Source organism: Carya illinoinensis, chromosome 2 (assembly GCF_018687715.1).
Source record: "Carya illinoinensis cultivar Pawnee chromosome 2, C.illinoinensisPawnee_v1, whole genome shotgun sequence".
In the NCBI taxonomy this organism is placed as follows: Eukaryota; Viridiplantae; Streptophyta; class Magnoliopsida; order Fagales; family Juglandaceae; genus Carya; species Carya illinoinensis.
This window is the reverse complement of record NC_056753.1, coordinates 27,851,685-27,864,335: the sequence shown is the minus strand read 5'-3', so window position 1 is coordinate 27,864,335 and position 12,651 is coordinate 27,851,685. Positions and strand designations below refer to the sequence as shown.

The following is a 12,651-nucleotide window of genomic DNA, read 5'->3' as shown; positions in this document are numbered from 1 at the left end:
GGCCCTTGGCCCATTGAAATATTTTGGGGTATTTTGAGCCCAAATAAGTTTTTTGGGCTCAAAATAACCCAGAAACACAATCCAAATTTGTTTATAGACGAAAAATTTAACTACAACTATATTTCTATATTAAAATTTTTTTTTTAACAAAAATAAGAATACAAATACAAATATTAATTACTAAATTCCAAGTTCAAAAACTTCAACAATCAACCTTATAGTCTTATACTATTAGCCTATTAATTATTAAGTAACTAAGGCATGCACTAAGCTATTACAAAATTACAATGATAGAAATTACAAAATCATGTCAACTAATAAACAATTACAAAATTACAAAGACATAAAAATAATAAATACTACAAATTGTACCATTAATAATTAACATTACAACTAATTATAAATTAACATAATCATAACATTCGGAAATTTGATCAATTTTTGGTGGCGGTGAGTTTATTGAGACATTCCATTGTGTTGAGATATGGGCAGATAAATTGAAGATCATAAATCCTGCAATAATAATAAATTAAAAATAAAACGAATTAAAATTATCAATATAAAGTTTTAACTTATAAAGTAAGGGATCAATTCTGCAAACCATAAGTAATGGTGGGTGTAGAGTCTAATATAAAAGAATTCATACTGTAGCGGAGGATGTAGCTGTAGACGTCGTCCCAGCACCAGGTAATGCAGGTATCACTACAACAATTAAAAGCAGAAATTAACATAAATTAATTTTAAATAAATAAATAAAAATAATATAATTGAATTCATAGGTAATTACCAGATCTAAGTGCACCATCACCCTCATCGTCGGCGTTGACATGATCATAATCAATAACATCTGAAACATGAATTGAACTCCCTGTGATCCAATTTGAGGTGCAAATCAAAGACTCAACAGTGTTAGGATCTAATGAGCTCTGAAATGGATCCAATACGCGCCCTCCAGTGCTAAAGGCCAACTCCAATACTACGGTACTAATAGGGATGACCAAAATACTGCGGGCTATTTGTGCAAGGACGGGATACTTGGGGGCATGTATCTTCCACCAAGTCAGGATATCAAAGTCTCGTACATATGGTTCAAGATCTAGACCAAAGTATCTGTCTATCTCTGACTTAGCCTCTGTAGTACTCCTCGTGAATGGGTTCCCTTCCATCCTATCACCCCAGTCCATTCTACGTTTTTTCTCACCCCTAGCATCTGGAACTGGTGGGGGGATAGCAGTAGGTGCCGTAATATTATCACCCCGCAAGATGGTAAACTCATCAAATAATCTATCAAGGGTTTCCCTAACCCTTGATGCAATATGCTCCGCCCATACTTACCCATAGGCAATACCCAATCCATATACCATGCCATCCATCTTAAACCGGGGGTCAATGGCAACAGCTACATATAATAACATATTAGCCATATCGAAATTTCCCCCCCAATATTTGTCGTACTTCGCCTCATCAATAATGCCATCTCCCGCAATCTAGTGTGACCGCTTTCAATAATCTCATCTAATTCTTCTTTTACCTTACATATTTGTTGACAGAAATGATGAGATGTAGGATACAAAGAACCAGATAAAATCGTCGTAATCTCGTAGAAAAGCCTTAAAAAATCTACGAAAGTGGATACAACATCCCAGTCCTAAGTCATCGGCTTCCCCAATCCTGGTTGATCTTCAAAATATTTTACATATTGGATGTCTTCCTCACCCAATAAGGCAAATGCCAACTTATACTCCTGGGCTGCCTCTAACATAAAAAATGTTGAGTTCCATCGCATAGCCAAATCAGTACAAAGCCCCTTCTTTGATGTTATTCCCGCAGACCGCGCAGTAACCTTGAATTTCTCCAATCTAGCAGGAGAAGATCTCACCCATTTCACAACAGTCCTGACCTGAGCAATAGAGTCATCAAGATTTTTCATACCGTCACCGACAATAAGATTAAGAATATGTGCCGCACACCTTACATGCAAATACTGACCACCCAAGATTGTCTTATTTGCCTCTCTAAGAAAGGTCTTAAGATATCTCAATGCGGTATCGTTGGATGATGCATTATCAACTGTGCATGTCACAACGCGTGTCAACCCCCACTCCTTTATAGCGGCCTCCAAGGCCCTCCCAACCGTCTCACCCTGAAATCCCAAGTTAGGAAAAATTACCTTCTATTCCAACAAGCCTCCAACCCTCACTCTGGCCTCAATCTCCCCTGTTTTCAGGAAACCAACTAATGCAGCCTCAACCCCCCCTTCTTCTGCTGGTTTCCTCGATCAGCAGCTATGTATACTATGTCTGGTTGTAAACCAAAATTGTTGAACTCAAGGTTTCAAGTTTCATGTGATTATAAATCTACACATGGATTTTGATGATAACAAATGAATTCAAAGAATAAAGAAGTCTCAAGCTCAAGTTGTCTACACAATGGAGTCAAGCACATCAAGGAAACAAGCATGCGCAAGAAGGGAACAAGTTCACATTAAAATTATAGAGTAATGTTGTAAATCTCTTCAAAATTCGAAATTAGGATTAATGCTCAAAATTAATATTTTATCATAAAGCATTAAAATACATTTTCCACATGTGCATGAATATTTTTGAAAATTAAATTTGAAAATTTTGAAAGATGATTGATTGTCATCTTTTGCATGTGCATGCCTTGATTAAAGGGTTGAACTTTGAAAATATTAAAGATGATTGATTGTCATCTTTCACATGTGCATGTTTTATTTGAATATTTTCAAAAGTGATTGATGCTTTTTTAGACTTATACAAAAAGTAAAAGATTAGGTTTGAATTTTTTGAAAATGAAAGTGTGCTCATTTTGTCATATGCCAAAAGTAAAAGATTAGGTTTGATTTTTTTGAAAAAGTGAATGATGTTGTCTTTGACAATTGAGAAAGAAGAACCTTTTATTTGAATTCTTTGAAAAAGTGAATGATGTTGTCTTTGACAATTGAAAAAGAAGAACCTTTTATTTGAATTTTTTGAAAAAGTGAATGATGTTGTCTTTGACATGTGAATCTTTTTAAATTTGAATATGAAGTCTCATATGCCTATAAATAGATCATTTGAGAGCTTCACATTTACAACACCAAGAGCATACAACATTCATTCAAAGCTTTCATTCTCTCTTCTCTAAACATTGAGCCTTAATCCTTGTTCATTTTGAGAGATATAGCTTGCGCTGTATTGTTCTTATTTCACTCGTTGAGAAGTGTTTTCTGATAACCTACCCACTATCAGCTTTTGTATCAGAAAAAGGGTGTGTATAACCCTTGTGTGTGTAGAAAGTATTCTACACGGGGAATAGTTGAATCACCACGTGTAAGGTGATTGCAAGTGTAGAGGGTGTTCTACACGGATCCTTTATAGCGGTGTTGTTCAAAGGTGTAATAGGTTTCTATCTCCACCTGAAGGAGGTTGAATAGTGAATTTGGGAATCCTCAAGGGGTAGCTTGAGGCGAGGACGTAGGCAGTGGGGCTGAACCTCGTTAACATACTGAGTTTGCTTCTCTCTTACCCTTACTCTTTATATTTATTGTTATTTCATATTTTGTTTATATTTTATATTATATATTTGATTTATAATTGTTATTTTTTTTAATACAACTCAATTCACCCCCCCTCTTGTGTTAGTCATCTGGGCAACAAAAATAAATAACACTTTGTAAGGTAAAGGAAAACACCACCTTGTTAAACAAGAGTAAAAAAAATGGTGAAGAGTTACATGCTTATTTTCAAATAAACAAGAAAACTAAAAATACCTTTTCGGGAAACACATTTTTACATGTGAAACTCGAATGCTACATGAGATTCTCCTTCTGAGACTACCATGTATTCTAATGGTATAAAATGGACCGAAACAGAGACCACTTGAGGATCAAAATAGAGAAAGTGAGAGGTAGATAAAAATAAAATTAACTTATGAGAGGGTTGGTCGCCACACTGAAAATGGTGGAGAAGATTCACCGGAAAATGTACGTGGGTGGTCGGGGAAGCTCTCGCAGGAACTAGACAGGATGAATGAAACGATGAAAGCTTCTGAAGGAAGCAACTTTCGTATTTCCCTCTTTTTCTTGTTTTCCATCTTTTTTTTTTCCTTATTTTAACTTGCCATGTCATCTTTTGTCCGCATATTGGTGCGCCGTGTGCTTGCATATAGAAGTACTCTTTTATGTTAAACGCATGTATGTTTGAAATTATTAGTCTGTGCATAGAGGATATATATATACTAGTAGTACTACTACTACCATGTATTCCTTATATTTTGAATTTTCAATAGACTAAGCGATGGTTTGGACGTCTAGAATATCCCACAATATTTTGTAAATGGTAATTATAGTTTTTGAATACTAATAAAATGATTTGAGGTAAAATATTTTATTGAGTTTTGGAAGAAAAAAAAAATTGAATAAAAATATTATAAAAATTAAAAAAGTATTTGAATATAATTTTTTAATATAATTTTTATTTTGAAATTTAAAAATGTTGTGTTTTTTTTTTATTTGAAAAAGTTGTATTGAGTTTTACGTTTATCAGATGAAAAAATAAAGATTTAAAATTAAAAATTATTTTACATTTAAATGATATTTAAGAATAAAATACCTAAAAATAAAATATCTAAAAATATCTTAGAATACAATCCTACACAAACAAGGCTTAAGAAACTCAACTTAACGGGCCAATTGTCATTTGATCTCTTCATTAATCTAAATTTCATTAATCTGTAAATGGGTTGACCCATACCCTTATGGGCCCAAGACCTATACCAATCCACAAATGAAAATCCCAATAACAGCCCAACAATACAACAGGTCTCTTTTTTATCATTTAGCTGGTAATTAGGATTGAGGACTTATTAACTGTTACGTATATAAAAAAAATTATATAAAAATAAATTTATAAATTAATGTAATTTCATAAGGTCAGTTAGATTTAATATTTTATAATAAATATAATTTTATAATGTGACATATCACATTAAATTAATTTGTAAATTTAATTTTATAAAATAATTTTATGGCTAAAACATTTCCCTCACAAAAATACTTTATGAAATATACATAATAATATAAATTATGGAATGATATAATATCAAAGCTTAAGTTGGATCCTTTATATAAACAATATTCACTTATCAAGAAAGAGTTTGGCAAACACAATCTGGAATTCATTTTAGTACGTAGTCCACATATATAGACAATTTATGATAAACAATACAGCTTGAATATTCAAGCTTTTGCTAAAAAATAAAAAATAAAAATAGTGATGACAATTAGGATCATGACTAGGATCGAACACGTAGGGTACGTCGCAAAGTATATATGCTTGCGCGTGAAGAGGCATCGATCGCCGTACAGAAAGTAGTACTGCATGATGTGATATCAATACATATCAACACAACAATCGAACATCTTTTAGAACTTAATAATAAGCCAAAACAATATATGTATAGTTAATTCTAAAGTTAAAACGTTATCTTGATCTGAAAAGATTCCATTATATATGTATATCATGTATGCGTGTGATTGCTATTGTGGGAGAAATATTGTAGTACGTACTTTGAGATATATCATCCATATATAAAAGATGTAGATCAGATTCTTAATTTGTAGTGCAACCTGCAATAATTAGTCAATAAAGTGATATTTCTCGATCGTTGGAATATTAATAATGTTGTGATCGATCTGCATGTACGTAATTGAAGTATATATTCTCTTATATATATATATATATATATGTATATATTGCGAATGAAGTAGTAGTGGAGGACCACCAAGGTGGTAGTCTAGTAAGAATATATGGTTTCGAAGTCAGGAGTTTAAGTCAAGACATAAGTTAAAATCAGTACTTGTGATAGTAAAATTTGACTTTTGGATCATGAGATGAGTTTTGAATCAGTTAGATACTTTGAAGGTACTATGGTGACGAACTTACCATTTGAGTATTATCTATAGTTCAAACCAGACATTCTATAATAATAAAAAAAAAAAAACTCATATAGTAACGCACAGAAAAAGTTGTTACATTAATCGTCCGTACTATCCCTTTTATTGAGAAAAAAAAAAAAAAAAAGTACTAGTGGAAGAGAGAATTAGTTCATATATAGCAGAGACTTATAACCATATTCCCCCCAATGGGCCAGCATGCATGCAAAAACATTCTAATGCAAGAAATAGGTCACACTTCTTATCGCCGCAAAAAGCATACGATATATCAGCTTCAGCCTTCATGTAGTGAGATGATCATGTACTTTGCAAAACGTACAAGATGCATGTGCAGTTTAATTGTATTGATCCACAACGTACTTGATCATAACCCGGCTGGGCATTCATATATTATTATAATTAATGGCATGCAATATGTACGGAATGTTTCCACTGATCCAGGTAATTATCGGAATTATGAAGACATCCTCTGAACACTGTGTGAATATATGAGACCGGCCAATTAATAATGTCTAGCAAACCATGGCATGGTTTAATTAAGGCGCTATGTATGAATCATTAATTACGAAAAAACTGCCTCATCAAATCGGACAGTTCCATTTTAGAAGAAATAAACACATCATGTACCCTCATGCTAGTTCGGTATGTTGTTGGAATGTATTAAAATTAATTCAGTTTAGTCTAATTTTAAGTTGAGTTTAATATTTAAATACACAATTTTTAAATTACTAAATTTATCTCAATTCAAAATCTTTTTATACGTGAAACCCACAATCTTTTTCAACTCAACACCTCTTTACATATATGACACACAATCTATTTCAACTTTTCATAAATAGTACTAAACTCATTTTAACATCTAAACACATTTAAACTCATCTTATATGTGTCCCACAAAACTCACTTCACCATCTTAACTCACTATTATTTATAAAGAATTGAATTCAACTCAGCTCAACATTTAAACGCAGTCTAAAACAATATTTTGTTTCCCGCATAAGATTTTTAGATAGTGTGTGTATATATATTCTACAAGCTGCATTAATATTGTATTTTCTCTTTATTGAACTATATATATATCCAAGTTGATCATCTCCAATATTGCTAATTTTTTGTGTTGAATTAAGTAATACTGATCTCTTCCTCTCTTTCCCAAACAATCAATTAATGAACAGACCGACCATATATGCATGCATCTGTACTAGAAAACTTGTTTAGATCGATGTGGTCCCTGCAGGAAGAATAATTAGTAATGAATGATAAATGCGGTTTTGTGAATAATTAATAATGAAGATGTTTTCCTCTTGAAAATTTCTCACCTTTAGTGGCTGCAGGCCCACTCATGTCCACTGCCAATATTATTGCATCTGATCTTTTTAGGTCTCAACTTTCTAAAACAAGTTTTGACGCCGTTTGTCGTCTAAGTAGTAGACAGCGCATAGAAAGAGAGAAAGGAGCATGCATTGAGAAGTAAAGATTATAAGAATAATATTGCTTTTGCATGTAAAAAGACTCGACCTTTAGACTTTAACCTAATGCTCTTTTATACTAAGCGACACCTAAACTCAGATTAAATGAATAGGTATTCTATATCTGGGTTTGGGTACTGATCACTACAAATCTTGTTTAAGTCTGCAATGCTTGCTCCTTTAGGTTAAGGAAGATGTATAAATAGCTTTAAAAAAGTAAGATACAACCTCTTATTGCTTGGGTTTTGGCATGGTTGTGAAATTAACCACAGAATGATTAGATTTTGTTATCTTCCGTAATCACGTTTTCCATTTTCACTTTCCTTAAGCAGCATTTTTCTCGAGGAAATTTGCTCAGTTCAAAGAGAAATCTACAAAGAAACGGTCTTAAATTTTCTTTTTGATGACAAGGCCTTACCTGCTTTTCTAGTAAATACATAGTTGATGTGCTCGAAACACAAAAAAATACAGTGTGGACGGTAGTTCCCCACATGTCCAGGTCAAAAGACCCAAGAACTCCTAACTCCTAACATCATTAGCAATCATATACAAAGGCCTAAAAAAATAAAATTTGCAAACATCATAATAGAAATACTCATCAATTCCAACCTTTATCATACCAGATCGAGACTATTTTTAACGACAAATTTCTTCTCTGTATAAAGAACTATATGCCACACAGATGGCCAAAAACAATGGATACGGATATTGTTTAATTGGAATTTCAAGAACCAAATTGCATATGCTTATATGCCCATACTGTGAGTATTCCCCCTCTCCCTCTCTAAAAAACTATTAGCCTTTTTTCCTAAACTATATCTTTCTCTGCACTATACCAACATAGAAAATCAGATTCTTAAAGAGAAATGAATCATGTCAAGAAAATTTGAGGTTTGGGGTGGTGAGAGTGCAAGGCGCACTACCGGACACCCGGGCCCCAGCACCATCACCCCCTCCACCACCTCTCTTCAACCTACCCCTCCCTTCCCTTCTCTCTTTGCGTGCCTTTTGCTGCCCTATACTCTCCTTTCACCCCCTCATTACTCCAAATCTTTGCATTCATTCTTTAAACTTTTCTTCGACTCTGCTAGAAATTTGACTCAATATCTTGCTCTCATGGATGTTACTCTTGGTTTACTAGGTGGTGGTGGTGGTGGTTCTTCTGGGGTTTCCACTAATGAATCTACTGTGTCAAAGATGGAGGTGGTGGAGCAAGACTTCGTGGGCCTGTCTTCTGAGGCATCCTCATACCCCCCGGTTGAGGCTGAACTAGAGCTGGGTCTTGGTCTGAGCCTAGGTGGTGGTGCTGCTGCTGCTGTAAAGGGTAAACCTTGTACATGGGGAGAGCGTGGTCGAATCTTGACAGCCAAAGACTTTCCTTCAGTGGTCTCTCATGGTTCCTCAGTTCTTTCTCGGTTCGCAGACAGGGCAACTGCTGTGACTGGAACTAAAAGAGCTGCTGACTCTGTTTCACAAGAAGGTGGATCTCCTCCTAGTGCCAGGTTAGAAAATTCATCAAAGTTCTTTTTCTGTCTCTGTCTCTCTCAATCTCCCCTTGAGAGAGACAATTCATCAAAGGTCCAATTCCAGAAAATAAAGACCTTGCAGTCAGTCAGACGAGCGGATGTGTTAGACCATCTTTATCTGGGGTCACAAGTAATTTGCAAGCATGATCTAAACAACCCCCCCCCCCCCCCCCCCCCCCCAAAAAAAAAAAAAAAAATTGTCATAGCTGTATTTGAAGTTGATCGGCAGCTCTAAAAGATCCTTGTGTTGTTTCTCATGTTGTAGAGCGAAAACTTTTTCCGTGTAACGGTTTCTTTACGTGTCATCTGCCTGAAATTTTCCTCATTAGCTCTATGTCTTACGTCTGTTTATATTGTTTCCTTCATAATCTCTTAATGGGCCATGCCTTCTTTAATCTATAGTGAGACAGGGGGCTTATATTTCTTATCTAGAATGCATGTCCCTTGTACTTTTGTTTCTTGTATATACTTTGTTACAGTGATCACATTTCTTTATTTTTTATCTTAAGTTATTCAACTGTGTAGACGATGCTACGAATAATAGGCTTCTATTTTTTATTAATTTATTTTTCTTATGAGTGCTTTTCTTATCAAATTCCAAGCATTCCATTTTGTTCAAGCAATTGCCTGGTTATTATGAGAAAATGGTTATTACTGATCTTTGTTTCTGTTCGTCAATCTGTTCCTTAATCATTAATTTTATCATTCCTTTGTTGTGATTTGCTTTGTGAAAGCAGTCAGGTTGTGGGATGGCCACCCATAAGGGCTTACAGGATGAACAGCTTGGTAAATCAGACAAAGAGTCAAAGAGGTGAAGAAGACAAGCAAATTGGAGAGAAAGATGAATCCAACGATTCTTCAAAAAAAAAAAATTATGCAAATACTGAAAATACTGCTAAAGAAAAATGTCATCTTGGATTTGTGAAGGTGAATATGGATGGAGTTCCGATAGGAAGAAAGGTTGATTTGAATGCTCATTCTTGCTATGCGACTTTGGCCGAAATGCTGGAAGACATGTTCATTAGGTCCACCACAACTGTCAAATCCATGGGTTAGTTCTCTTTCCCTCGTGTCTTGATCCGGGATGTTGAAATTGGATTGATTTTCTAAAACGATCTTCAAAGTAAGCACATAGACATATAAAGTGAAAAAATTTGCTCGGACAACTATAAATTTTGTAAGACCCACTGTCTGCTTGTCTTGTCCACTTTTGTTCCTAAGTTTCAATAGAAACTTGAATTATATGCGACCAAAACTGAATACCCCAGTTGAGGTAGGCCTAAGACAGTCAATGTTTACCCAATGACCTTGTACTCAGATAAGAGGTTGGGTCAGTGAAAGGGGAAACAAAAGGTCCAGTACGAGTAGCAAATATTTCTGCCTGTTAATAATGCACATTTTTTTCTGCATGTATGGATCAGCGAAAGGTTGATTGACGCTGATAGTGCATATGGTCATTATTTGTCTTGCGTCAGGTGGAGAGAAGCAACGGGTGACAAAATCCTCTAAGCTTTTGGATGGTTCATCTGAATTTGTGCTCACTTACGAAGATAAAGATGGAGACTGGATGCTTGTGGGAGATGTTCCATGGGGGTATGCTCAATCGTTTAACATTACAACTTAAAAACGGAAAAAATACATTAATAAATAAAATAGGAGTTGTGGAAAGGGGAAAATGGGTATACATAAAGTTGAAGTGAGCCTTGCCAATATTAATGGTCCTAGCCATTGGTGGACCATATTCCTAGGTGGTCTGGTTGAGGGTGTCATAAGTTACGACTCATGAGTTGTAGCAATCTTGAAGGACCAAAAAGATTAAATTGCCATTTGCCACGATAAGTATATACGTATCTCCTTTTTTTGTGCTGCTCCCAGTGTTTATGTTATTTTGTACTGCAATTTCAGGATGTTTCTTGGCTCTGTGAGACGGCTTCGAATCATGACAACCTCTGAGGCTAATGGACTTGGTATTTGAAATTTACAACTATAATTCTAATGTCTGGCGGTCAAATATTTGAATTGATTTTGTTTCCCCTACTTTTTCAATTCTAGCTAACACATATATTTCCAGCTCCAAGATTTCAAGAAAGGAATGAGAAACAAAGAAGCAAGCCCATATAATGCCACTGATCTAATCATTCTCAAATTGAGTACATGAAGAGAACCCACAGATTGAAAACAAAGGAAAGTAGAAAAGTTCATGAGACAGAGTGTCCTGCTGAGATTGTTCTTCCACTGGTTTTTATATTGCTCCTTTTTGTTATACTCAACCAGTCTCTGGTTGTTGCTGTTTTTTTGTCCTTGTAGGTAATTTTGATTCTAGTTTTTAAAGTCTCTTAATATAGTGCTACCATACAGTCCTGCCAACTTGGCTGAATGCTGCTTCACAGTATTGTAAATATGGGAGTACTTATATCTAGAGTGTTGAGTCTGCTGCAATCTAGCGGTCTCAGTTTTTACAAAGTTGAAAAGAAAACTTGGGTGGTTTTAGATTTCTAAAAATTTTGTGGTTGTGTTGGTTAGCCATGTTTTCTAAATGTGATGCTCCAGCAGTGTTTTGGAAGTGTTCTTTTGGTTCTGATTTGACAGAATTTCATTTTTTTCAATTACTTCACGGCTGAATCAACCTGTTCAAATTATGCTAAACCTTCGAAGTAGCAGAGTTTTGTAATTATCATTGCCATAGCTGGTTTTACACTTCTTCACGTACAGACATTGAAATATTACCAAAAGATAAAAAGGCTACCACATCTAGGACTGTTCATCAGCTGTGATGGTGCTGAGTTTTGCATTCATGGCATCATAGCTGCTGCTGTCTAACTCGTACATTACAACTTACAAGAATGAACAGTCTCAGCTTAATTGCCATAATTTTATTAGCAATGATAATACAAAGCATAATCAATGTATAGGATGATGGCTCTGTACACCATAATTATGTCTGACTGTATATTTCTAGATTGATTTAAATTACAAGGTGGTGAGCTGGCTGAGCAATTAGAATTAGGATTCGTTTTCATTTTGATTGTGTAGATCTGAAATTCAGTAAGGTTACTCATATAAGACAACAAAATCAATGACATGCTATCCTCAGCCTTTTTGCTCGACCTCGTTCTCAACATTTCACTTGTGTTTTTTGTTTACTTCAAAGGAAGGCCTAGGATCTCTCTCTCTCTCTCTCTCTCTCTCTCTCTCTCTCTCTCTCTCTCTCTCTCTCTCTCTCTCTCACGTATAAGATAATAGCCGACCACCAACCAACAAATCTTCAATCTTTACTTGGAATGTAAAGGAAACGTGGAAATTAAACCTTCTACCCCTTAGTTAGAGTTGAAGACTCTTTAATTCCAGTAAGTTTGATAGTGAAAAACATTCAAAAAGTCATAACTTATATTCCGTTTCTTTTTCTTTTTTTGTTTTTAGTTTGTGGTTTTCCTTTCTTTATTATTTTTGTTCTCTTTCGTTTTTGGATAAAGGTCCGATGCTATCTGCTATCACTTTGGTAAGGTTTATGAAATACTGATATGAAGAGAGAGAGATAGAGAGAGAGAGATGGCAGTCTTGGTTCTTAAGATTATGCAATCATGAAAATTTTGACTCCAGACGACAGCCTATTGATGAAATGAGATGCTACTTTTTCTTTAAATAATTACATTCTTTTAATTGATTGGAGAGACAACTGTATTCTACTGGGTACCAAAGT

At 34.7% G+C, this 12,651-nt stretch overlaps 1 protein-coding gene across 1 annotated transcript; it reads left to right on the top strand.

The window, feature by feature from the left end:
• Positions 1 to 8,207: 8,207 nt before the first annotated feature.
• Positions 8,208 to 11,514, top strand: LOC122300632 (auxin-responsive protein IAA13-like). Its single transcript, XM_043111432.1, has 5 exons — positions 8,208 to 8,927; positions 9,689 to 10,002; positions 10,427 to 10,544; positions 10,857 to 10,918; positions 11,023 to 11,514. The coding sequence occupies exons 1-5, from the start codon at positions 8,299 to 8,301 to the stop codon at positions 11,070 to 11,072; spliced, it is 1,173 nt and encodes a 390-aa protein (XP_042967366.1). The 5' UTR covers positions 8,208 to 8,298; the 3' UTR covers positions 11,073 to 11,514.
• Positions 11,515 to 12,651: the final 1,137 nt, after the last annotated feature.